Consider the following 27,914-nt stretch of genomic DNA (forward strand, 5'->3'; position numbering starts at 1 on the left):
TGCTTTAGTAACTTTGAAAGTGTTCTGTTGAAAAATATGGCACTGTGAAACTGTTCATGTTCTCTGTAAAAACCTTTATCTTCTTAGCTATATACTTTTTATTACTGCTAATATTTTGGAACATGGACAACTTAAAACACAGAACAGTGTATTTAAATTTGCTCTGTCTTCTGCTTTAGGTAGCCAGTCTTACTAATTGTGGTTAGGATTTGATAACTCTTAAAGTACTTAGACTGTTGTTTTAAAAAAAATCTTTATTTTGCATAGTTTACATGGATAGTTGAACCTAAGTCTTGTAATTCTTATGTTATTCAATTATATTTTTTTGTTCCCTGAGTGAGAATACTACTATCAGATGCTTTTGTATGGTATCAAATACTGTTAACTAAACATTTTTCCTATTCTTAACATCTTGTATTAAATGATACATTTGTTAAAATTGATGAACCAATATTGATACATTATTATTAACTGAAGTTCATAGTTTAATTATGGTTTACTCTTTGTGATAGATTTCCCCAAATGCCTAATGTCGTGTATCTACCATTATGGTACCATACAGAATAATTTCACTGCCCTAAAAATCCCCTGTGTTCTACCTATTCATTCTTTCCCCAACTCCACCCCTCCCCAGTCGCTGGTAACCACTGATCTTTTACCTTTTGGCAGTCATATAGTCATATGGTTGGAATCATACAGTATGTAGCCTTTTCAGATTGGCTGCTTAACTTAGTAATATACTTTCAAGATATCTCATGTCTTTTTATGGTTTGGTAGCTATTTCTCTTTATCGCTGAATAATATTCCATTTTATGGATGTATCACAGTTTATTCATTCACCTATTAAAAGATTAATGATATAGTTAGATTAATATCTACCATATGTGTTACTGTTTTCTATCCATTGCCCTTGTTCTTTGTTTCTTTTTTGTCTTCCTTTGTTTTTCTTTCTTCTCTGGTTTAATTGAGCACTTTCTGTGATTCCAATTTTTTTCATACCCTAAAATAATAATTAATATTAATAGTAATAGTAATTCTCCTTCTTCTTGTTCTTGTTCTTCTTATTCTTGACTTCTGTCTTCTTCTTCCTTCTTCTTTACTTTTCTTGTGGTTGCCCTAAAGTTTGCAATGTACATTTACAACTAATGTAAGTGTACTTTTAAATGGCACCGTACTGCCTCACAGTATGAATACCTTGTAGCACTGTGTTCCCAATTTCTCCTCCTTGTCCCTTATAACATTGCCGTCATTCATAAGCTTCGTTATCAAACACATTGTTGCTGTTATTTTGAATGAATTGTTACCTACTAGATCAATAAAGAATAAGAAAAATCAAATAAAGATGTTATCCTATCTTCATTTATTTCTTTTCTGACATGCTTTCTTTATGTTATGTAGATCTGAGTTTCTGACCTATATCATTTTCCTTCTCTGGGAAGGACTTTTTATCAGTTTATAGCTCTGACTTTATTATTTAAAACTTGCTATTTTAGGTCGGGAAAAGATTTTTTTCCTTTACTTTTACCATTGCCTCAGGAATACATAAGAGATTCCTTTTCTGGTGTTTTTTTTTTAAATAAAAAATTAGCAATATATTTAATATACAGGGAATAATTAAGTAGGCTAGAAAATAAAACTCATTTTGGCCCCCAAATGGTAATTTGTTCCCCCTTAAGTTTTACTACTTAATTTATGTAAAAATTTGATTGTTTCTAAGATGACATTTACTCCAAAATTTAAAAAAATTTTATTAATCTGAATATTTCAAATGTTATAGTGCTACCTAATTATACTAATCTATGTGCATGGAATAATGGGGAATAGAAAAATAAGCATACATTGTGTGTTTTTTAGCATACAGCCTTGTAGGAGCGATAAGAAATGCATATAAAGCAATGTAATATGATTCAAAATGTAGTATGTGCAATTGAAGAATTTATGGGAGCAGGAAAAAGGGATGTACGAGCGCAGAGACAGCTTCAATTGGGTGGACTTTGAAGATGGCTGTAATTTTTACAGCTGGGGCAGAAGGTGTTTGTGGGAGTGGTAGTACTGTAAACACAGTATCAGAAGTAGGAAAGCCCAGGGCTTGTTTTAAGAACAGAAAACGGTTTGACATAACCTGGTGGGAGTTGCAAAAGGCTTAGGTAATAACTGAGGTCTGTCCGTAGATGTTTTTGTGTTTCCTGAGTAGTTAGAAAATGTTTTTCAATATATATGAATGTTTAGTTGGCGATTGGTTCTACCACTTCCTGTTATCTTATACCTTATCCAACTTTTCACACATAATATGATATCAACCTGGGGCTGGAGGCATTTTAAGTAGGTGACCTGTAGAGACATGGAGTAGGAGGGGCAGGATTAGAAAGTAGGAACAGTACGTTGGGACCAGATTATGGAGGGCATTGAATGTCATTTTAGGATATTTGTATTTTATTCCATGATTGGTATAGACCTAATGAAAGTTCCTCAGCAAAGGAGGGAAGGAGATGATTAGAACTTGACCAAGAGTATTATTACTCCTTGATGGTGTGATGGTACTGTGAAGGATGGATTAGAGTTGGGAGAGATTGATACAAATAGTTTAGTAAGAAATCATCGTGCTTACAAATAAGGTAATGGTGGATGGGGTAGCAAACTGAGCCGATTATGGCACACATTTAAAAGTTAGAATCAACAGAAGATGGTAAATGCTTATGTGGGGGCGGGGGGTGAGATGATTGTAAGAGAATGCAAAAGTTTAAGGCCTAATAGTATGCCAGTATCAGAGAAGGTAAAGACAAAAATAGGTATAAGTTCAAAGGAACATAGGATATGGAAATGTTGACTGTTTCTAACAAAATACTGGAATTTCTCTATGATTCTCAACAAACTTGGCCAATTTATGATATTTTGTTTGTTTGTTTTGCTTCAAATGGTTGAGTTTACAGAATAGAGTTTAGTATGGCTTTCGAGTATCAGAAATATGCCTGCCCTTGTAAAATCTTTCTTATCAGTATTCCTACTGGAATGGAAATTTAGAAAGATACAACCTTTGAAATTAATTTTGGGAATCTCATTAGATTCAATTAATGGATTAAACAGTAAAGATTTTTAACAATTTAAATGTAAATTTTAGTTGTCATTGACAGCTAGCTTACGTTGCCCCTTTTTCTCTCTCTCCTCCCCCTTCCCCAGTTCTTTGGTTCTGCCTGATGTTTATTGGATCTCTTTAGTTTGTTCTTTTTTCTCACAGTGAAGAGTGTGTTCTTCATAAAGTCTGTATGCATGTCACTGTGGTCTGAAGGTAAATTTGATCAGAGGAATAAAACGAGAGAAATTCTTCCTTATAGGGCTCCCTAAAACTCTGCAGTTATGATTCCTTTATTGCACTTTGCCTTTAACACCTGTTTCGAGGGTTCTACAAGCAGCCTCACATTTGAAGACTCACTAAGATGATTTACAGTTGTATTTATGACTATGGTTTATTAGGACAGATATGATACACAACAGGACCAGCAAAGGAAAAAGACACATTAGGCAGAATCTGGAGTAATACAGGTGTATTCTTCCAACATTCCCCTCTCCCATTGAGGTGGGCTGAATAGAACATGCTTCCTCCAGGAGTGTAACATGTGTAATGTTTCTGGCCAGGCAAGCCAAATTAAGATTCAAAATACAGGATTTTTATTGGGGGATGGTCATGTAGGCACTCTCTGCTTGCGAAACTAGCCACGGCTACTGAAATTCCAGACTCCCGAAAGGAAAATAGGTGTTAGCCATAATCACAATGTTTATAAACCATCTGGGCAAGCTGTTTCAGTGTCCCGAGTGGGTAAAACACCCTTAATCAACATAAAGAATATTATAAAAGGCAAGTTCCCAGATATTAGCCAAGGACCGTCTGAAAGCAGGCCCTTCTAAAGATTGTGCAGCAATCCTACTATGTTAACTCTCCTACAGAATACCTGTTCCTGTATTCCAAGTAGCTATTTCAACTTTCTGAATGTTTGACTCACTTACATGCCATCCTGACTCTTATTATTATAGCTAAGGTTTGTACTAGATCTTAAGATTTTGCTTTCTGATTGTGGTCTCAATCAAGGTGTTCAAATATTAGGAATGGTTGGAGAAAAAAGTAAGACTGCCACTCTATCTTTAACAGAGTTGGAATGGCTCTCATCTCTGGACATATGAGGTGTGATCACAAAATACGGTGAATGTAAAAAATTAAAAACAATTATTACAGTAAAAGACACATTGTCATTGACCCCCCTCAACATACTCCCCCTCGCTTCGAATACACGTATCCCAATGTTCTTGCCACTTTCTGATACAGTTCTGGAAGTCCTCTTTCATGAGTGTCTTTTGTTGAGCTGTAGTGGCTGCCTCGATGTCCTGAATCGATTCAAAACGTTTACTTTTCATGGTCATTTTGAATTTGGGGAAGTGCCAGAAGTCGCACGGTGCGAGATCCAATGAATAAGGTGGATGAGGACACACCGTAATGTTTTTATTTGACAGACATTGCCATACCAGAAGTGATGTGTGACACAGAGCGTTGTCATGATGGAGGATGAGTTAAAGCACACTTTAAAACCCCCTCCTGTCAGCTATAGCTCACACCCAACTGACTGCGCCGAAAAAGTTGAAACCTGTCACACACTGTTATTAAGGTTCGATGCGCCACTTCCCATATTAAAGATCCCTGCCTTAACATTGGATGGCACTTGGCAGCAGCATTCACCGTATTTTTTGATCACAGTAGAAAGGCGTCGTGTCTCACATCACTTCTCGTACGGCGATTTCTGTCAAAAACATTAGGGTCTGTCCTTATCCACCTTATTCATCGGACCTGGCACTGTGTGACTTCTGGCTCTTCCCCAAAATGACCGTGAAAGATAAACATTTTGAATCTATTCAGGACATCGAGGCAGCCATGACAGCGCAACTAAAGACACTCATGAAAGGACTTCCAGAACTGCTTCAGGGAGTGGCAAGAAAGATGGGATAAGTATGTTTGAAGTGATGGGGTGGGTATTTTGAGGGGGATTAATGGCAATGTGTCTTTTACTGTGCAATTTTCAAATGTGTTCTTCTTTTGTGACTTTTATACTTAGGGTTATTTGTATTTTTGGTCGTCTTGAAGTTAACTTTTTTTTCCCTATGAATATTTTCTGTCTAGAAGAGGAATGGTGACTAGATCATACAGTGGTATTATGGGGCAACAATAAAGCTTCAGCACCTTTAGGAATAAGGAGAATTTTCCTTCTGACTGGCTTAGTTATGATTTTTTAGATTCTCACCATGAGAAGCTCTGGACTGCTTCATAAATCTTTAGGAATTTGGAAGAATTGGTATAGATAAGAAAATTCTCATATTCATTAATGCTGTTCAGGGGATAAATATCCAAATTAATTCCAGAGGAAGAATTAGCAAATAACTATTTGTATACGGCACTTCATCTGGTTTAAAATATCATCAGTTTTAAGATTTCAATTAATTATATACCACTAATTAAAAACACTGACAATTATTTTCTTATCACTTAGAATATTTAAATTAGAATTCACTTTTTTTCTTGTGATGAGGACTTTGAGATCTAATCAACTTTTAAATATGCAATATGGTATTAACTAGAATTAACAGTAACTATACTAACTAGAATTCACATTTTTATATTAGAATTTTTACATTAGAATTTAGACTTTCCATGCTCTGTGCTAGTAGGAGCATTTGTGATACAGTGGTACTGTTTGTTTTTAAAGAGACTACTATTGGTTCTGGGATTTCAATTCTTTTTAGTCTGTTACGCATCTTAGATATATTAATTTTATGCAGCATGGTATAAGGTATAGGACAGAAAAAGAAGGGGTAAAACTTTACGTTACTAAAGTGCTCACAAGAGCCTTGTAAATATTGTTAACTCTGTTTTTATTGATGACAAAATGGAGGCTTAGGATAGTTTTAAGTAACCTGCTGCAGTTTTAAGTAACTTTTGCACAGCTTGCAAGCCACAAAGATGGATTTTCTCCTTTTTGAAAACCACAAAAAACTTACTGAAGCATGATTTACATCCTATAAAGTTCACCTACAGATGAGTACAACTCAGTGATATTTAGTAAATGTATAGAGTTGTGCAACCACTCTCAATTTAGTTTTAGAACATTTTCGTCACTCAAAAAGAAACCTTGTATCCAGTTGAGGGCAAATTCTTGCTCCCACTCTTAACATAAGCCAACCATTTATCTGCTTTCTGTCTCTATAGATTTGCATTTTCTGGAAATTTTATATAAATAGGGTCATGCAAGATGTAGTCTTTTGTGTCTCCTTTTTCATTTAGCACACTGTTTTTGAGGTTCATCCATGTTGTAGCGTGTATCGATAGTTCATTCCTTTTTATTGCCAAATATTAATATTAATTAAGTTATTCCATTATATGAATACATAACATTTTGCTTATTCATTTACCAGATGATGGACATTTAGATCATTTCCATTTTGGGCTATTATGAATAATGTTATAAACAATCTTATACAAGTCTTTATCTGAACATAGTATGTTTTCATTTCTCTTGAACAGGTACTTACCATAGTAATGGAATTGCTCAGTCATGTGATAAATCTATTTATGTTTTAACTGTTTCAGAATCTGCCATACTGTTTTCCAAAGTGATGGTACGATTTTATATTCCAGGAGCAATGCATGAGGGTTTCTCCACATTCTGGCCAAAACCTGTTATCAATCTTTCTGCTTATAACCATTCTGGTAGATGTGTATTGTAACCTCATTTTGGTGTTAATTTGCATCTCTCCAGTGACTCATGTTATTGAGCAACTTTTCATGTGATTATTAGTCATTTGTGTATCTTCTTTTATGAAATGTCTATTAATGTATTTTGCACTAGTTTTAATTTGATAATTTGTCTTTTTACTGAGTTTTAAGAGATTTTATATATTCTGGCTACAAGTTCTTTATTCATACATATGATTCCCAAGGATTTTTCTCCCATTGTATAACTTGTCTTTTTCATTTTCTTGATGTCTGTTGAAGAGCAAAAGTTTTTGATGAATTCACTTTATCTTTTTTTTTTTTTTTCTTGTATGGATTCTGCTTTTGGTGTCATATTTAAGAAATCTTTGTCTAATCCAGGGTCACAAAGATTTTATCTTCTTGAACAGGAATCCGCAGCCTTCGATGTGCAGACCTCGTCAGTCCCACAGCTTGTTATTATAAATTTTTTACTGGAACATAGCCACCCCCATTCATTCACGTATTATCTGTGGATGCTTTCTCTTTGTGGTGACAGCTGAATAGTTGATACAGAGATTCCCTTTATTGGCCCCTTTCAAAAGATGTTTCCTGACCCCTGTTCTAGAATTGTTTCCATTTTAGCTCTTATTATGTCTGTGATACAATATGAGTTATTTTTTGTGTATGTGGTATGAGGTGAAGGTCTCAGTTCACCTTTTTTTCGTATGGATTTGCAGTTATTCCAGTACCATTTGTTGAAAAGACGATCCTGTAAGTAGTGATGAGTCATTTTCCTTTTGCCGCATTCAAGATTTCCTCCTTGTCCTTGGTTTACATCAATTTCATTATGATGTATCTAGGTGGGGAGCTCTTTGTGTTTATCCTAGTTGGATTGTTGAATTTCTTGGATGTGTAGATGAATGTTTTTCATGAAATTTGGAAAGTTTTCTTTTAATTATTTCTTCTAATATTTATACTGTATCTTTTCTGGGACTCCCATTTTATGCATCCTGGTATATTTGATGTTGTTTACAAGTCTCTAATGCTCTGTTCATTTTTCTTCAATTTTTTTCTCTGTTCTTCAGATTAATTTATTTTATCTTAATTTTTCTGATTCTTTATGTAATACCGAATTTGCTCTTCAGACCATCTGGTGACTTCCATTTCAGCTATACTTTTAACTCTAAAATTTCCATTTGGTTCTTTTTAATAATTTGCATTTCTTTGTTAATAGTTAAGTCATTGTCATCATTCATATATATATATTATATGAATATAATAAGTTATATATATATATATAACTTACCTAAGCATTGTTTCCTTCATTTCTTTGAACATATTTATAATAACTGTTTTTGAAGTCTTTGCTAAATCCAGTATCTGGTCCCACTTAGATATAGCTTCTACTGGCTACTTTTATTTATTTATTTTTTTCCTGATAACGGGTCACACTTTCCTGTTTCTTTTTTTGGCTCATAATTTTTTCTTGAAACTAGACTTTTTACATAGTATATTATAGCAACTCGATTCTGATTTTATTAATTTTTCCTGTAGGTGATGGTAGTGATGGTGGTGGTGGTTTCTTTCATTCATTTATTTATTCCTTTTTTTAGAAAGTAACTTTTGTGGATTCTAAATGCAGAATCTGCCTCCCACAGTGTGCAGCTACTGATATATATCCTCAGCTTTTTGAAAATTCTTATTTATATTTTTTACTTCGGCTTTCTAGAGTTTACCCCTATGTCTGCATTGTTTAGTGCTTAGCTAATGGTTGGTTGGAGGTTGTGCTTGAACACCTCCAGCCAGTAAGGCTTTCATCCTCTGCTGGTAGGTTGTTTGTGTTTTGGGGAGCACATTCAAAGTTCAGGCTGTGTTCAAGTTTGCCTTCTTTATTTCTGTTGGGTCTTCTCTGATCTCTCTGTGCGTTCCTGCAGCTTTCAAGTCAGCCAGGGATGTGTGAGACCTTGGTCTCTCTCAGGCCTCTACTGTCCTTGTGCATGCTCACACTTTCCCAATTAGCTGGCATTCTTGGGGGAATTTGGGACCTTATGGGTCTCCCCAGCACATAATGTGCTGCTTCCTAGTCAGCCAGGGATGTGTGGAGGTCATCAATCCTCTCCACAGAATATGTGACTGTATTAGGTTTCTTTGTGGCTCTCTCCTTTCCAGGATCTATCTCTGTTAAATTTCCAGGTAGTTCTCAGGTTTGTGACTTGCCTCAACTGGTACAGTAATCTCAGGCTGTGAGGGTTGTAGGCTTTTCTGTTTCCTTCTGGGTGTGGGTATTCTGCTGTCTGGTCCAAATCAAAGTCAGCTCCCTTCAACAGCAAAGCACCTGGTTTTCAGAGCCAACCTTACCTTGCTGGAACTACCGTGTTGGTGGAGTGAAGGAGGCGGGGGGAGGCAGCTCCTGGTACGATGCCAGACTTCCACTGTTCTTCCCAAGTAGTTCAGTAATTTTTCATGAATCAACTCTCCTCATGTTTTTATGCCTTTGGTTGATTTCTGGAGCACAAAATAGTAGTTTTTGACAGTTTATCCAGTTTTATAATTGTTATTTGAGGGCGAGATTTTGTATTCTCACTAGGGAAGACCAACTTCACAAATTGGATTCCAAAACCTAGGAACATTACATTCAAAGCCAAATGTTCTTTTCTCTAATTCATGCTTTATGGGGCTAGAGAACAACAAGTAATTGTTTTAAAAGAGAAATGACAAAGAGAGGTAGATGGATGAATCTTGAATCAAAGCTTTGGTTTCAAAGTAGTGTGAGGCTTTTACCTCTGTATAAATAGGTTTACAAGCTCAAACAGGTTCATTGAATGGTTTGGTGGCTCTTGTGGAGAGTAGACTGTGTTGTTTCTTCAGAGTGAGCCAACTGTTGTTGACAGAGTACTTTTCCTATAGTATTCCTGGCTTTGTAACAGTTTTATGAAATAGGTATTGTAATTATGATCATTTTACAGATAAGGAAATAGGTTAGTGACTTACCCATGCTTTCGACATTTGTATGTGGTAGAGAAAGTACTTGAACCCATTTCTTCTGACTTCTTGTGTTTTATACTCTATATAACTGCTTTCCTACCGGGTCAAAATTACTTGCAAACTCTTTGATGATCCTAGTGTATTTATTTATGTAGGTAGTACTTGAAGTTAGAACAGTTCATAACAATCTTCTTGAATTTTTACTAGAGCTCAAATTCTTTTCTCTCAAATGATAATCACTCTTAACTTATTGAGGAGCCCCTATTCATTCATGCAGTTGTTAAGCAAATTGGTAAGAGTCAGAGAAAGAGATATCCCATGGCAGCTTCCTCTGCCAGCTTCCTCTTTTTTTCTTACTCCATAGATGCAGATTCTGCCCAAGAAGCCCCTGCATTGCAGAGGGACTGGAGATCTGTATGATCTGTTTATTTCGCAATTGACAAGGGTAAGGGGGTCTTGATGGGGGAGGCGCTTGGGTGCCCTGAATTTAGCTTTATGAAGCTGGGCTAACATTTATTTTGGGACTACTTAAATTTAGTATTTTTAAAACCCCTTTATGAATTTTGTTTGTCCTACATCAGTTAAGTGTCAGATTATCATATAAAAAGCATTTATTATAATGGTAATTTTCCCCCTTAAGTCCTGTTCAGAACAAGTCAGACAAACATGATTCACGCTTGTAAAAGTCCAAATCTGGGATCATTTAGAATATAAATAATAATGAATATATGTAAGTAAAATTTCACTACAATGAAAATTTTAAAAGGTTTTGGATAAATGTCTATTTCTATAGCCCATCATAGTTGTTCTTTATTAATCTGCTCTGTTCCTTTTCAATAGATCCGTCAATCTGTAGAATGAAAAAGGGACTTGTGACTATGCTATAAACATTGTGGGTGGGCCTTGTGTCTTTTTCTTGCTGCTGGAAATTAATATCTACTTCCTTGAATTCTATGTTCACCCTAGATGCCAGTGAAATTTGAGTTGTATCTTCAGTCTGTCCTGTATCTGTTTATTAGTGTAGGTGTAAGTTGGTGAATCTTATGGAAGCCAATATTAAGTGTTGTAGGTCTCAGTTGGCAGGTTTATAGAACAAGTGCCAGAAATGGTGGTATTATAAACAGGATAGGATTAAAATAGGTGAGGAAGAGTTTAATGTTCTTTTAAAATTGCAGAAGGATTGGGCAGATGATTGTAGCTTTGGTGGGTAATTCAGAAGACTTGGTGATGGTCTGATGGGCTTATTTTTATTTTTGAGGATATTATTTATACCTGGTATTAAAGTAGCTTTGTTTACCTAAAGAAGTATTGTATATTTCTGTAACTTAAATAGATATTTTGATATTCTATACCTCTCATATTTTTAAATGGTCTTTAAACATTTATTTATAGATTTCAAGAATTCAACATCATGTGTATTATCCTTACCACTATTAATAAATGCTCCACTTTTTAGTGCAAACACATTGAAAACTACTTTTATTCTTATACTTCTTAAGTGACTTTTTTTTTCTTTTTTTTTAAGCCATAAGGATGAGTTTACCATTATTCCTGTACTGGTTGGAGCTCTGAGTGAGTCAAAAGAACAGGAATTCGGAAAACTCTTCAGTAAATATCTAGCGGATCCTAGTAATCTGTTTGTGGTTTCTTCTGATTTCTGCCATTGGGGTAAGTTCTAGATTTTAACATATCATGGTAGATATTATATACTGTGGTTAAAGGTATCTTTTCATTCTAAGCTCTGATTTTCAGTTCTTTATCACTTTCCTTGGAAAGTTTTACTTTTAGCAGCAATATTAAATGAATAAAAAAGTCTTTTGGCCATTTGAAAAGGATCAGATTATAATAGTGGATTATGGATACATTTCCAAAGGCGACTGGTATAATTGGATTCACACTGTGAGGGCACCCTTGCATTAGTGGGAGTTAAGATCCTTTAACCCCATTTCCAGGTAGAGTTGTGTGGTAGATTCCCTGAAGTTGTTTTTTTTGGTGGATAAAACAAATTCTCTTCTTTAGAACATAGAAGCACACTGTATGCTATAGTAGTCCTTTTCCACATTTCCTGTTTTGTAATTAGTCTTTTTTCTTTTCCTGTTTTTCTTTGATACTTAATTTTTGCCCATAGTTGCCGTCAATTTAGAGCTGCCCTTCAAAGATTGTAACATGTTGGCTGTTAGCACTGTAGTCTTTGTTGGTAGTGGTTCATAAGGCTCAAAGGGACTCCTAAATGATTTCTGTAATCGTGAATTAAAAGAATAAGGAAGCTTCACAGTGAATAGAGCACAAAGGAAGTGAGGCATTGGTGGATGTCTCTTAGTAAATTTTGTTTCTCAAATTCTCTGGGTAAAATTTACTGTCATTTATGGTTCTAGAACATTTCTGATTCATATTTTTTTTAGGACATCTCTTAGGTTCATGTATTCATTGGTTTAAGGATGCCAATATCTGTTCATTCTTCAATTATTTCTTTGATTATAGAGAAAAACACAAGACACAAAAACCATAATTTTTGTGATACAAATGCTAGAATGGCCAGAAAAACATCCTCAGTGAGATAAAGGGAGCCCTGGGTTTTCATGTCTTACCCATTGATTGCCAGAATTGATTCAACATTTATCTGACCTATTTAGGCTGGTATTTTCTTCTTTTAAGTCGTGCTAACTTGAGTGGCCCTGAGATCCATCTTCCCTAATGGTACAGACAAATATTTTTGTTGAAGGCACTTATTTCTCAGCTGGGGCTGATTATCCTCCCAGGAGGGCATTTGAAAAAGCCTGGAGATATTTTTGATCATCGCAACAGAGGTCGGGTGGGAGGTAGGGATGCTATTGGCATCTAGTGAATAGAGTCCAGGGAAGCTGCTAAATAAACATCCTATAATGCACAGGAAAGCCCCCACATCAAAGAATTGTCCTGCCCAAAATGTCAATGGTTCTGAGCTTTAAAGTCTTGGTTTAGAGTATGCAGGAAGCTCTCTTACCTTGCCAAACTTCTGAACAGGCCCTCAGGGTTCTTAAATAACAAGTTCTATTGGTTAGTTGGCTACCTTTGGCAGAAATTACTTTTTATGGATATAGTACATTACTTAGATCTGAGGGCTAGGTCGATGCTTAAAAAGAGTTCTTTTCTTAGAAATTCTGAAGTTTAGTAACAGTTGATCTTAAAAACTAAGGTGTCTCATTGAAAAAAGGCTATTTTTCTTAGTGTTGTGAATCTTCCTTGGTAATAATGTTTTAGAAATGAACAATTCTTGAAGTATGTGCTGCCCCCTCCCTCTTCACTTTTAAGGCTCTTATGAATGACTTTAAATCACTCTATGATTTAAATAATTGATTCTCCTGATACTGTGCTTCAGAGTCTAGGCTCTCCCTCTAGGTTGGCACCATGTACAAGCACAACATAAATCCACATAAAACGTTAGTGGACACCTTAATATTATTGCTTTTTTCTGTGTAGTCATCCTGTATACCTCGTTAATGAATTCTAAAGTAAACAAACCCTTGTTCACTACTATATTTAAGTACAATGTTGAGAGAGAAACATGAATTTTGTTTTACATTCTACCTACATTCTCAGAAAATTATTTAGGTTATTTGCTCTTCTGATTTCATGAAAATTTTGGTATTTAAATTGTAAGGTAGAATTTCCTGGTGATAATTACAAAAAAGAACTCAAAATGTCCAAAGGCTGATAAATGTTAGCTATGGGAATTATCCAGAGACTAAAACATATTTACATTTGATGGTTAAGTAATAGAACTTTTTCAACTATTTTTTTTTTAGTGTCATTCTCACTAACAATATTCATTAAGTGCTTACTTTGTACTTGTAGAAAGCACTGTAATAATTCTTATTAGGAAATTTGATGGAGGTTTGTGGTAAGTTGAAAATGTTGCATGGATACTATTCCAAAATTGGTAGTCTTTTTTCTACAGTCATAATAGTAACTGTTATTCTTGTAAGATTTATTTTCTGTTTTACATGCCTATTGAAGTAATATGAATCATTGGCTACCTATGGATTAAACTTTCTTTACTTAGCAATTAAGCATGATTTTCTCAAATTCATGCTTTAGTGGCATTAGTCATGTTTCCTAAATTAATGAATATTGTAGGCCCATCTCCAAAATCTAGCTTTTTCTCATGAAGATAGTACTTAGTGGCTTATTCTTCTTACTTTTTTTTTTTTTTTTAAGATACTATACAGTTTTTACCATACTGAAGTAATGATAACACTGACTTCTCAACTATTTTATAGGAAGGATTCAATTCCTTAACTATTCAGAGACCTTAAAAGTTTCATTGAGTTAGGCTCTTAACATATTCCACATTTCTAAATAGCTGGTTTTTGAAAAAAAATCACTTGACTGATTATGGTATAATTGACAAATTACTCAGATATATACAGTGGAATTATTTTGGTTTTTGTTGAATAGTAGTACATTATAGTATTGGCAATGATGACATTTTTCATTTCTAGTCATTGCTTTTCTTTATAGATTGTCCAGCTTCTGTGAAAAATAGAGAAACTTAAGTGATAGAAATAATGGGAGACCTATATGTAGTTGGAAGGATTTTGTTTTGTTGACCTTATTTGTTAGCCAATGTCCATTATACAGATGACTTTCTTTTTTTCTTTTAAGTGTATTTTGCTTTAAAGATGTTCATCTTGCAGATCCCATTTAACTTTTTATTTAGATTTCAGAGAGATATTACAGAGATAAAAAGTATAAAGGCTGAAATACTCCCAAGTTTTCTTTTTGGATGAAGCAAGCTAAGGGAGGGTTGGGAATCTAGAGTCTATTATGCCCTTCTTCCTTCCCCTCATTTGAATTTGCCATCCCCCCACCCCCCAAACCCTACATTTCAGTTCCTGCCTTTTATCATTACTTAGCCCAGTAGGATGATGTTTCCCTGGTAACACTTATAATGATCCCACCTCTTTTCATCCTTCCTGTTATAATCAGGAAGAGTGGCATAAGTGAAAGGACATTTGCTGCTAGTATTTGGTTTTGTTTTTTTTTACTATGGTTAAGTAATGTTGTCCTCACACTTTGTATACTTACCAAGTTCTACATCCCATAGGATGGCTCCATCTAAGAGAAATTTGTCTGTAGTTTTTCTAAATAGTAGAATTTTCATTCTATTTCCCTAAGTTTTATTTTTGCTCTTCTCCATATTTTCTGTTAATATTTGTGTTTTCCTGACCTCTCTGAAATTTACATTTCCAAATTTAGATCAACAGCTTTCATTAACATAATTTTCAGTTAACTTTTAAGAAGTTTTAAGTGAAACTGGATCTAACAGAACTTGATTCTTTAAAAGTGGATTCATGCTTTTATTTAATTCTTCTTTTATGGTGGTTTTAAGTACAAATCAATTTCCATAAATTTACTTGGTAATTGTTAGTGATAAATTATATTATTTTGTTAAAATATAAATAAGTTTTGCTACTGTCACTTCAGCAATTTTAGATTTTTATCTATAAACTTAACTTTTGTCTAGTTTTATATAATTTCTTTTTCATAAGTATGCCACCTATAAAAAGTGGTATTCCTCTAAATATTTTAATATATCTTTTGCTATTCAGCATTTTCGTTTAATATACATTAACAAGTGATTATTCATGCGTACTCTTCTTCCTTTCTGCTGTTAGTCTCTTGGGTATGAGAGTATGACTATTTTCTAAATATTTAAATTGGTTTGAGCATAAGTTAGCTAATTCCTGAAATATGTCTTATCCTAGCTTTGATATTTTTCTTCTCAACTGTTAGTACATTTCTGATTTCACATATTTAAGGTTTTTGATCTTTTGCAAGTTTGAGAGAAGGCTAATACTTTTACATTATAACTAAGACTGCAGAATGAAAGGACTATAATATTTTGCTTATAAAAATGTTACCTTATTTGATGCTACTTAGATAATATTTCTTTTATGAAATTCATTTTTTTCTTTGATAGCGATTTCAGTTATAAATGTCCCCAGTGTAGGTTCTTAATACAGAATGGCCTAATAATCTATCTCACAGGTTGTTGTCAGGTTTCTAAAGTATTTGAAAACATTTTAATATATAGACATAAAGTGATTAAGTGAATGTCTAACAGTACAATTTTTACTGGACATATGTCTGAAAGTCTGTCTTGTTGACTGGTCTTTTGGGGGCTTTATAGATCAACTTTCCAAGCTCATTGTTTGTTTCCACAATCCAGTGTATAGCTTAATGTTGAGGTATTTAACATATTTTTTTAACTTTTTGTTTTGAGGTACTTAAAAAGTAGTGTTGGTTCTTGTACCATTCATTGTTATGTTTGTCCTCATTAGTTGATTGTTGTGTGTTAAAAAGACATCCCTGGAGCTTATTCTCCACACTCTGTGAATCCACTCATTAATCACCAGTCACCTTTGGAGATGGGAAAATTACTTACCTGTATTTCTTTTTCTCAGAAAGCGTGCTCTGGAATGGATTCACAAATGAGCTACCCTCCTTCCCTCAAAGAGTAAGGTTTCTGCTTTACAGGATTTTTTTTCTTGGGTTATTTTTCCTCTCATCTTTTGAATTTGAAAAGAACTGAGGGAAGGCACCTGAAGAAACTTCTGACATACTCACTAGGGGAGTTCCAAAGCTTGTGCTGTCCCTAGGGGCAGTGTCAGTGGCTCTTAAAGCTAGAAAGCTCATACTTGGAGTTGAAACAGGGGCTCAAAGAATCCATTTTCCCAGTGTACCTTCTGAAAGGATAAGTTTCAGGTAAGTAATTTTCTCTTACTATGCGATACGCTTTATTCATACTTACAAAAGTACACACAAGTCTAGTTCTCCAGGTGTATAAGCAACTGTATTTGTTCAATTTAGGTTCATAAGCTTTCTTGAATGTTAGAAATATTGTAAAACAAAACATACCTGCTCATGCGGTACATGAAATCATAACATTTTAAATCAACAATAAATATTTAAAGGGGCATTTATGATCAGGGTATCGTGCTAGTGTTGTCATACATTGTGTCAATAATAGTGTTATTCCTTATTAAATAAAAGCTTGAAAAACTTATTTTTTTTAGTAATTAGAAACAAAAAAGATATTTTGAGCTCAAATTTCAAGTGGTGTTTAACTAAAGTTGTGTGTGTGTTTAAGTGCATGTATGCACACACATACATACATACATACACATAAGCTAGGATGGTGGCAGTTATTTCTTTCAGATTAGGTGTTTTCTGTATTTATATTGGTCAGAATGAATTACTCAGGTAATTTAAATATTTGTGCAATTAAAAAAATTATTGTGAGACAGTTTGAGCTATTATAAGTGAGATTTTTTTCAGTGTTTGCTGTACACAGTAAGATTTAGCTTAACTGATAGATTCTTTAGTGCTCATCAAATATTTCTACTCAGTTCCTTAGCTACTAAATGCAAAGTGGCTACTAGAGAGTAGCAAAAAATAGATAGCAAAATATTAAGCATTGGCTCGTTGACTTTCTTTGCATTTTATCTTATTAAATCACGTCTATTTAGTATTTAAAGTTTCAGACATTCTATATACTCTTCAGAAGTAGTTTTTCAGTGAAACTTATATTGAAAATGATCCTTATGAACATGACAGCATTTTAAAATACAGTTACACTTTTTATTTAACAATTGAGGCAGTTATTTGAAACAGCAGCTCTGAACTTGGAAGTAAGCAAAAATAACTTTTGAGTAACAAATGGCAGTCACAAAGTACATACATTTTTCTCTGCTCCTGAGAGTAGCAGTCTTCAGAAAAGACAGTTATATCCTAGTCACAGAGATTATTGACAGCTAAAACAGTTATCTCCCAAAGGAAGAAAAACAGAATGTATTCATATATATCTGAAGAATGTTTAAAGAAGAATATTTAAAGAATATTTATCTTGATTTCTTATTACGTTGACATTGAGTCAGAATTTTTTTGTCTGAGATTATTCATTTAATTGTTCATTCAAAGTTTTTGGGCAGCTTTTATCAAAAGAACTGTGAAATTGAAGTAGAAATTTAATACCAATGATTTGAATCAATAAATTATTGTGACAGACTTTAGATTTGGCTTTGAGCCTTCTGATAGTCACCTCGAAAATAGGAAAACTGGGGTCAGTTATATTGTTCTCATTATTAGGTAGGAGTAAGTACATAAATTCTTTAAAGACAAACAAATCTATACCTAACCCTAAATTTTGAAAGAAATGTCTGATAAATTATTTAATATAAGAGCACTGAGAGATGAATTGTCACTGTTTAAGAATTTTTTTACTGCAAGGACTGTAATGGATCTCAATGTTTACCAAAAAAGGTTTTTATATTAAGAAGGCAGATAATTGTCTCAGAACTCTATTACTTGATTCTAGGATATCATGAATTGTATGTTGCAATATTGATTTAATAATGGTTCTTGGGGGGGAAATAAGAACTGTCACATTGAGTAATTGTATGTATTAGTGTATGTGAAAGTTAAAATATGACAGTTAAGGAAATGAGTATTGTAGTAGGGTGGCCATCAAAGATGATCATCATGAACAAGTAAATGAAGTGTTAAGAACTGTGATGTGTGGCTTTTCCAAACAGACATCAAAAGAGTTTTATAATTTTGCACCGCTTCTTATTTAGAAGGTGATATTTTTTAGTAAGATAAACAGAAAACTTAAAAATCATGATTATCCAGTCAAAGAAACCCATCTCAGGTGTGAGGGTAATAATTGGATATGTGAACTATATATGAACCACAAGACATATAGTATGTGCATATGTGATTGTTGTACTATAATGCCTTTAGGAAAGCATTTTGGTGAATTTTTTAAAATAAGGAAATGTAAAAGTAGTGAATTCTTGGAAATAAAGGCATTGCTGAAAGAAAAGTTTAGATGTACATGAAATGCAGCATAAGCAATTCAATTACAATCCACAATGAGTTATGAATATGTTTAACTGTTGGCTTTCCTATGACTATAGTAGGAAGCAAAATTTATTTCCTGAGTCTTTTGTTTTCTGTCTTCTTTTTGAGCTTCTTCCATTTTACCCTCTCTGTTCTTTGGAGAACAGTTAAACATTGAATGTTCTGTGCTTGTATCCTTATTGAGAGTTTATTGTCACAGTAGGACTATTTATCTTTTGTGAATCTTATTTTAAGGCACTTGTATTGATCCTTTTCCAAGCAGAAAGTTTTGCAAAGATGAGATAATATTTTTTGAGGTCGTAGAAATCACAGAAGCCACATGTATCTCTGATCTATACATTTTTTTCTGTAATAGAGATCAAATCTTTGCATTTGTGCAACAAAAGCTAAGCTTTCATTGATTTGTAACATTGAGACAGTTTCCTTAAACCAAATATTCTTACATCATATTCTCTGGGTTTACTCTCCATTATAGACTGATATAATATGTTTAACAATGCTTCTAACTTTTAAGCTGTTTTGTTTCCTTAGTCTTGTATTGCTCGTGACTTTAAGGTTTTACAATTTGAAATAGTTTTTAACATCATAAAGCACTGGTGACATATCATTTCTTATTACCTTCCCAAATATGCCTTTTATTTTTATGTATAAGGGCTCTTGGGAATGATTCTCTCAGAGGCTTAAGCTGTGTCTTGCCTTCCATGAGAACTGAAATTATTTGGTAAGCGCTTGCTTTCTTTTTAGCTTCTAATTTTTCCCTATTTTATTTTGTACATGATATTTGTTTCAAGGTCAAAGGTTCCGTTACAGTTACTATGATGAATCCCAGGGGGAGATTTATAGATCCATTGAACATCTAGATAAAATGGTAAGTCTTTCAGGTGTGGGGTTTTAATGCTCTAAGGTTTTTTCCTTTAATTTCAGATTAGTGATTCAAGACTTAATATGTTGAAATATACAATGGACTAATAATTCTTTCCCTCCTCTTCAACTAAATGTACAAAATATCGTTTGTAGTCATATGAGTATTGATTATAAAAATAATCCCGGTTCTATTAGTAGACATTTCCTTCATCTTAATTTTATTTGATTAATGAGACTACTTAATAGTTAGAGACAGCTTTTAGATACTATTTGGGGGAGTGTGTTATTTTTAGGGACAACAGGATACTAATGCCATTACTTACTGTTAAGCAGAAACAACTAGAACAAATTTTTAGTTTTTATTATTTAATTCTATTTTTGGCCATTTAGATTTTTCTTAAATGGAATTTCAATTTGTTGTTTTAAATATGGAATTTTAAAATATGATTTTATTCTTGTCTTGCCCAGGAATACAGTAGACATTGATCCTGTCCTTTTCCCTGAAGTAGTATGGTAGTCATAGTAGTTCTTTTAATATTTAAAAAGTAATATAAATCATTTTGGTATCTACTCATAAATAGAATATTAAACCTAGCAGATATATCACTAACTTGCTCTGACCTTTGACAGATCATTTCAATTTTCTAGTCCTCGATTTGTCATCTGTAAGATGAGAGACTTATAGTAGATGGTCTCTAACTTGTCTTTAAAGTCTGTCAACCTTTAAGTCTGTGATCTGTTAAAATCAACTTTACCACTGTGCGAAAAGCTTAATGCATGTTTTAGTACAGGAACATTTAGACCATAGTAGTTAAAACATTTTAGTAAGGAATCTGGGTCTGAAACTATAGGTAGATTATATCACATGATATATTTTATTAAAAGCCAAATAGAATGAATGCAAATTTAGTTAGGAGAATTTAAATTTATCTTTTTACTTTAAATCTAATTATGGCTTGATACTTTTACCTTTGGGATTTTGTCTGGATTTTAATTTACTCGATTTTCTTTTGGATTTATGATGTTGTCGTTTAATTATTTTCTCACTTCTGCTTCTTACTGTTCTGAGATTTAGTTACCAGTTACCTAAGAACAGTTTTCTGTTTCTTTCATCACTTACTTCCTTCATATAGCAAATGGTTAATGGATATCTACTGTGTGTCTGATACCATGTGAAGTATTGACAATATCAAGAAGAGAAAACATGGTTTCTGATTTCATAGAACTTATAGTCTAGTTTTCGAACAGCCTTAGAATGAAGTTATTACAATATAGAGATGTAAGAAATATTGAGGATAGTGTGGACACATTGATTTCCATACGGTTCCTCAATAATGCCATATATGTGCTTAGCATAAGGCTTTTGCCCTTTTTGCTCTTGACTGTCTCACCTACCTGATGGCTTTGCTCACCGTTCACCTTCCCAATAAGGCCTACTGAACACACCATTAGATTTTGCATCTTACACACTGCGCCCTTTCAGCATTTCCCAATACACTTTACCTTCCACTACTTTTTCTTCTAACAAACTACATATTTTACATATGTGTTACAGTTTTGTTAGTCAGGATATTTGTTTTGTTCACTGATGTATCCAAAATGCTTAGAATAGTGATTAGAACATAAGTAGGTGCTTAATAAATATTTTTCAAATGAATGAATTATTGAATATAATCTTTGTATATCCATAATTAAATGAATGCCCTAATATAATATGAGAAGGAAATAAAAGGAAAATAATTGATGTATATTTAATAATGTAAATGCCTAGGTACAACTCTATTAGAAGACACAGTGAGGTAGTTAGATGCATGCACACATAGTATCATTAACATAACAGCTACAAATGCAAATTGCATATTTATGATTCACATTACTAAGTGGCATTGCTCGGTGTCTTGATTTTCCAAAATGGTGATCAATTCTTAGTAAAGTTGTAAACTAAACAAAGTATAGTCTTTCTTCACTTTATGAGATTGTTCCATTCCTGGGAAATCTGTGTATTAAAATCATGCAGAACTTCTTTGTATTTGTATGTAAAATGGAGTTAGGATGTATATAATTACAAGCATGTTTTTCACCTACATGAACATGGAAAAGTGTCATGGGATGAGAACAGTTCTTTGTGTGTAGCACTGTCCTGTATTGCAGTCATCATCCTTGGACTCCACCCACTGAATCCCCCAATAGCATCTTTAGTTATTGGGACAACCCAAAAATCTGCCCATAATTTTTCATCATGTCCCTATGGTGAACGGTTGTTACATGACCTTATCCTACTTTGTTTTTCTTCTTAGTACTTTGTTGAATAAATTGATGGATAAATAGATGGGGGAATGATGAGAAATGAAGCTAGAGAATCTAGAACAGGCTGTTTCAAGGATATTAAATAAGAAAGTGATAAAATCAGATTGTATTTGAATAGACCATAGCTGTAGTGTAGCAAATGGGTTGCAGGGAGGCCAGAGGAGAAATGAATAAACTAGTTGGGTAATCAGGTGAGAAATGGTAATTTGGACAGTGGATGGTGATGGTGGAAGAGAGGGCAGAGTGGATGTATTCAGTATATTTAAAAGACAAATTTATAGTAGGACTCGGAGATGGAGTATATTTGGTGGGGAAGGAAGGATCGAGGATGGCTCCTAAATATCTGCTTACATGCTGCTGGTTGGGTGTTGCTATTCACTTAGGTCAGAAGCACAAGAAGATAGGACCAGATGTCTTAGGAGGCAGGAAGATCATAAATCCTATTAGGGGTATGTTCTATTTGCTGTTGTCTTTAAGACAGCTAAATAGAGATGTCAGTCAAGTAGGCATTTGGATTTTCATCTCTCAAATTATTTTTGAGTGCATTTACAATCCTAGGTAGGCACTGGTGGAGATACGGCAGTAAACAAACGGACTTGAACTAACAGAAATTGTATTCTTAGGTGAGGGAGATGTTTTTTGTCCATTTATTTTAAAAAAGTAAGGATGTATGTAAGTTTGTTTCTAATAGTGATGTGTGCTATACAGAAAAGAATAAAAAGGTTTTGAGATAGTAAGTGATTTGAGGCTGATTGGAGGACTTCCCCTGAGGAAGAACATTAAGGTGAGATATAAATGATATGAAAGAGCGAACCAAGTAAAGATCAGCAAGTAAAGAGCAGAGGGAAGAGCATTCTAGACCAAAGGAACTGCCAGTGTAAAGACTTTAAGATGGGAAAGAGGCAGCTGTGTTAGAAGAGCAAAGGTCAGTATAGCAGGAGTATCACAGATAAGGGTAAGAATGGTATAGGCCGTGATTAAAGAGGTAGGCAGGGATCAGACAATGTAGGGCTTTATATTTCAGGGAAGAAATTGTGTCAGTGCAATAGGAAGTAAAGTGATATAATTTACCTCACTTTAAAGGTTACTCTGGCTGTTGTAGAGAAGAGGTTCTACAGCAGGGCAGGAGTAGTAACAGTGGGCATTGGCAACAGTTTAGGGAGAGATTGTTAGATGGTAATTAAAGCCAGGGCAGAGGTGAGATTGTCTGCTGTAATAATCATCAACCCTGTTTTTACAGCTGAAATAATTTGTGGAACTTCTTCAAAATTGGCTTGCCCATACCTACCCCGGGAGATCCCCTTTTAGTCGTATGAAAAGAGTCCCAATATTGTTATTTCTGAGTGAGCTTTGTAGGTAAATGTGAACGGCCAGTCACTATAGCCTCTGACCTGTTGAAGTAGAACAAAATTCCCTATTCGTCATCCCTCCCCTGTTTTCTAGTCAGCTTTTTAAATCATTTGTGAACTTTAATTAGACAACATTTAGTTTTGCAAATGTAAGAATTTGTAAATCAGTGGTGTTTTTAGCACGCAGTTTTCCCAAAAAGCATTGGCTTACCTGGTGCTCCAAAGTGAGTGAACATGATAACATCATTTGAAACTCTTTAGAATTGTGGTCACATTTAAATACTTTAATATTCTTTGTTGCTCTGTATATGTGTTATATATAAACATCCATACTTAACAATTCTTTTAGCCTTTCTACTAACTCTATGTTGATTGTTAGTTTATATGAAGATTACTAGCTTTATTTGTCTCTCTTGATGTATATGAGCAGTTCGCTAGACGTTGGTTTCTTACTTTCAGGCAGAACAAAAAGAGTAACCTTTACCCATTAGCATAATTCTCATAACTTCTCCTGAAATTGTTGCCTTTTCTGCTAGCTTCTAAGTCTTCGAAACTAAAATTTTTGTTTAAAAATATAAGTAGAACAAGTGAGCTGTAGGTTGAGTTCTAAATTTACAATTGATTTACTTTACTGTAGATATCCAAAGTTACCAGAACATAACTTTAAAAATTAATAATCTGGAATACAAGTTCTGAATAAATATTGAATATTTGCTTCATATTAATATACTTGATTTTAATATTTGATAATAACATTTGGAGTTGTTTTTTGTGGTCCATTTATTGAAACATAGAATTTTCAAATGGCTCAAAGTGTTGTTCTTTTATTAGCATGCTGTTAATTCAAGTTATAAGTCAATTCTGGGAGTTAGAATAAATGGATTAAAATAATAAGAATGGTTAGCTCTGTATACTCATGTATATATGTTTTTATGCGTACATGTATATATGTACACTTACTGTTAGTCAGACTTATATAATGTGTTTTCTTAATTGAGTTATGTAATCAAATGGTGAATATTCCTCTATATATTCCTTTTCTAAAGCGTAATTTCCTGTTATAAATAATTTCATTCATTTGAGAACCAATATCTTAGTTCCTATATGCAGTCCTTTAAGAGCAAATACAAAGCGATGGTTCTCTGTGCATTACAAAAATGTTAGCAATTCTGAATTATAATAATTTTACGTTTTGAAAATTTGATAGACTGAAGAGAGATTATTTTTAAGTATAAAATTTTAGATTTAACCTGCTCAAAATGAGTGCGTTAATTAAGTTTTGGTCCTTTTTTTGTTAACATAAAAGTATTACTAAATGTGGTTATTAAAAAGCTAGAAAATAAATGAAATTATTTCTAAGTTCCCAAAGCAAAAGAAAAATAGCTGTTCTTATTAGAAAATGTTTATATCTCTAGCATTTGAATATTATGTAAAATAAACACATAAAGAAAGAAAAAATATATAGGAAAGCAAACTAGATCTTTCAAATATTGTAGTTGGGGGAAAAATGTAACTAGTTATAAGACATACAGATTCTGAAAGTCATAATGTTATCAACTACTGACCATGTCTTTTAGTAACTAGTATTTTGCAATTTTAGTAATTACAGTGACCAAAGCAGAACATAATTTAAGATATTGATTTTTGTTAACTTTTTAGATCACATACTTGAAACATTAGCCATATTTTTGCATATTTTATATATATTACATGATCACATGTTGTTTTTTCTGTGCCCCTTTTGATGTAGACCAGTGTTTCAATATGGACATTGGCAAATTAGAATTTGGCAGAGAGCATCTGGAAATGTCATTGTAGTCATCCTTATAACTTCTTTTCCTTCTACATTTATTCGTAGTCACTTTGTTTACTTTGAACTTCAATGGCTTTTCTTTCCTTCTTCCTACTCTTTTAAAAGTGAAATTGTTCATATTTGTCTACTCATTCTTCTTTCACTTGAACCAATAGTTTCTTTAATAGTCTTTAGTAGTTTTATAACATTATCTTTAAGATATCTTTTTACGATAGTGATTTAAAATAGCTACATATCATCTTTAAGATAGTACATTGCTTCTTAGTACTGCTGTCTTTAGGGTGACTTTTTTTTTTTCCATACGTTTTTTTTCACTATAAGATTTTCTCTTGATACCGCTTATAGAAACCAGAATATTTCCTTTTCTCATTTTACTTCCCTGTGTACTCATCTCTAACATAAAAGTATATCCTTACTTAAAAACATGAATCCTAATAACTTGATAATGTGGTAATTAATTATGTGTTTATAATTAAAGGCACCATTCTAGTTCTTGTTTCTTAAAGACCTCTAAAAAAGTTTTGCTACTCTTTTGTGTTTGTTATTTTAGAGGAAGATTACTTCTGGGTGATAGCATCTAAAAATTAAATAAAATTTAAACTAAATATTATATATAGATAAATTTTTTAAAAAGGGAAGATCTTTGTTTTATTGGAATCTTGAATTTGTAGTTCTATCAGTTCAAAGTGCCTGTTTAGGATTGCCACTAGGATGTTTTGTTTTGTTTTGTTTTGTTTAGTTTCAGGTATACAAAACAATGTAATAGTTAGGCATTTCACCCCTCACAAAGTGATGACCCTCCTCCCCCAATCTGTTGCCCCTCTGACATCGTATATATCTACTATTACAATTCCACTGACTCTATTCCTTATGCTGTACTCCATATCCCATGACTATATTTATATATATTAAATTATAGTTGACATACAATATTATTCAGCTTTAGCTTCAGGTGTGCAGCACAGTGGTCAGGCATCTACACCGTCCATGGAGTGGTCTCCCTAATAAGATGTGACCATCTGACGTGCTATAAAATCTTTACATTATTGATTCTATTCCCCAAACTGTCTTTCATATCCTGTGGCAATATTGTAGTTACCAATTTTACCACTGGGATTTGACATTACAGACTTTCACCCATCAATTGGAGAGTCAGCACAGTGATAGGTTCTATCTGCCCTTGTCCCTCTCCAGGTAGAGAATTAACTTTCAATCTGAAGATTTCTTGCTGAGCTGCTAAATTCCTCAGAAATCCAGACTGTGATGCATAGGCTTTTGGTGTTTATAAAGTCTGATTTGTATCTAAAGCTAAATGGGTAATGACTCACTTCACTGGTTCATGTTACATTAAGTTCTTCTGAACAAATACTCAATATACTAGGCTGTAGGCAAGCTTTCCATCAGCTGGACTTTAGAGTCACCGATCATATCTTCCAGTATTTGAGGAACAGGAAAAGTTAATTAGGCATATTTGAGAAGCATTTTATTTTTCATCATCTTGGAATTTTGGCAATAGTATCAAACTAGTGTTTTCATCTTCTTGAATTTTGTAATAATAATTTCAAAATTGTTAGCATCAAAACCTAAATATCTACCAAGCATATTTGTCAGTCTTCCGTATTAGTTAGTGGATGTCCCATTTTGCAGTTTTATTATCATTATTGCTATTGTTTGTGTACTTCATGAATTTTCTGCTTGTAGAGGTTTACTCATGAGAAAAGCCTTAACTTTTGTCTCTATCCCTCCTTTATAAAAAGGCCTACCTCTTAACTATCATATTTGTTAGAGAATTGAGTGCAATGACATTGATTCTTGCCCTAGCGGGTACATAAAACACAATTTAGGGAATTAAAATTTTAAATTTAACCCCTTAACTTCCATTATCTCAATGTTTTTATTTTTCCTGTTGTAATTCATCATAACTTCATTTTGAACACTTTATTTAGTAGCATCTTCTCTACATTTATAATTTTGTATCTTTCTATATGAAATTTCTTGGCCAGTTACTTTGAGGTCTTTGTCCTCTAAAGTGTGATCATTAGTCTCCTTCTCTTTGATTCTTTATGTCAATATATAAGTATGATAAGTTTGTTAAAAAAAATGTGCTTTGAGATTTTAATGTTAGAATGTACACTGGAACCTCAATTTCACATAACTTATTAATAAGTGAAATTCTATTTAAGGTAAGCTGTCCTAGACTTCATCCAAGAGCATTAAAAGTTCTCTTACAATATTATATCAATTATAGATATATGAGATTATTTAAAGAATTGTTGGTATGTCTTTTGTTATACTTCATGAAGCAGAGTAGTCAATGAGAAAGAGCCTAGGATTAGAAATTTAGAGGCAAGCTTTTAACCTTTCTTATGTGTCAGTTTTTTCATCTTTAGGGAATTATATCTTGATTATCTGTATTTATGGAAGAGATTTGTTACTTCATCTCTGTATTACTACTTGGTTTAGAAATACATTGTGTGATTTTCTTTGCACCAGACTTGTGATACTAAGGGTTTATCTTAGGTTTAACTTTTAAGATAGTGCGTAGTTTTCTGAGCTTGCACCAAATGTCAGTGGAGATTGTTGACCTGGAAGCCTCCTTGTTGGCAGGGGAAAACCAACTTAGCATTAAACACTGGTTGTGTTATGATAAGTCTGAGAGTGGCTAATTGATGTGCAAGCAATTGGAAGTTGATTATACATGCATATGCCTAGCCTTCAGATATATTTGTTGGAAAATGTGATAAGAATTTGAATATTTTGGAAAAAGTTTCTTTATTAACTAAATTTTGATGTTGCCACTGCAATATTTGTATGTCACCTACTGAAAACTATCATTTTTCAGATGAGTGTTCATCTGATTAAGTACCTTTCTACTGTGCTTGTCTTGTTGAAACATGTTGAAATATAATTCTAAAAACCAAACAAAGTATATCAGTTAATTCCCTAGTTAAACTACCAT

At 33.4% G+C, this 27,914-nt stretch overlaps 1 protein-coding gene across 2 annotated transcripts in view; it reads left to right on the forward strand.

Moving 5' to 3' along the window:
- The window catches only part of MEMO1 (mediator of cell motility 1), a 106,718-nt gene that overhangs the window by 64,463 nt on the left and 14,341 nt on the right, over positions 1-27,914 (forward strand). For both annotated transcript variants that reach the window (XM_074331862.2, XM_074331861.2), the window contains 2 exons: positions 11,244-11,386; positions 19,414-19,490. In XM_074331862.2, the coding sequence (XP_074187963.1) occupies positions 11,244-11,386; positions 19,414-19,490 (220 nt within the window). The remainder of the gene's footprint in view (positions 1-11,243; positions 11,387-19,413; positions 19,491-27,914) is intronic.

The sequence above is a fragment of the Rhinolophus sinicus genome, chromosome 2, assembly GCF_057876585.1.
Source record: "Rhinolophus sinicus isolate RSI-liver-muscle chromosome 2, RSI-T2T, whole genome shotgun sequence".
Taxonomy (NCBI): domain Eukaryota; kingdom Metazoa; phylum Chordata; class Mammalia; order Chiroptera; family Rhinolophidae; genus Rhinolophus; species Rhinolophus sinicus.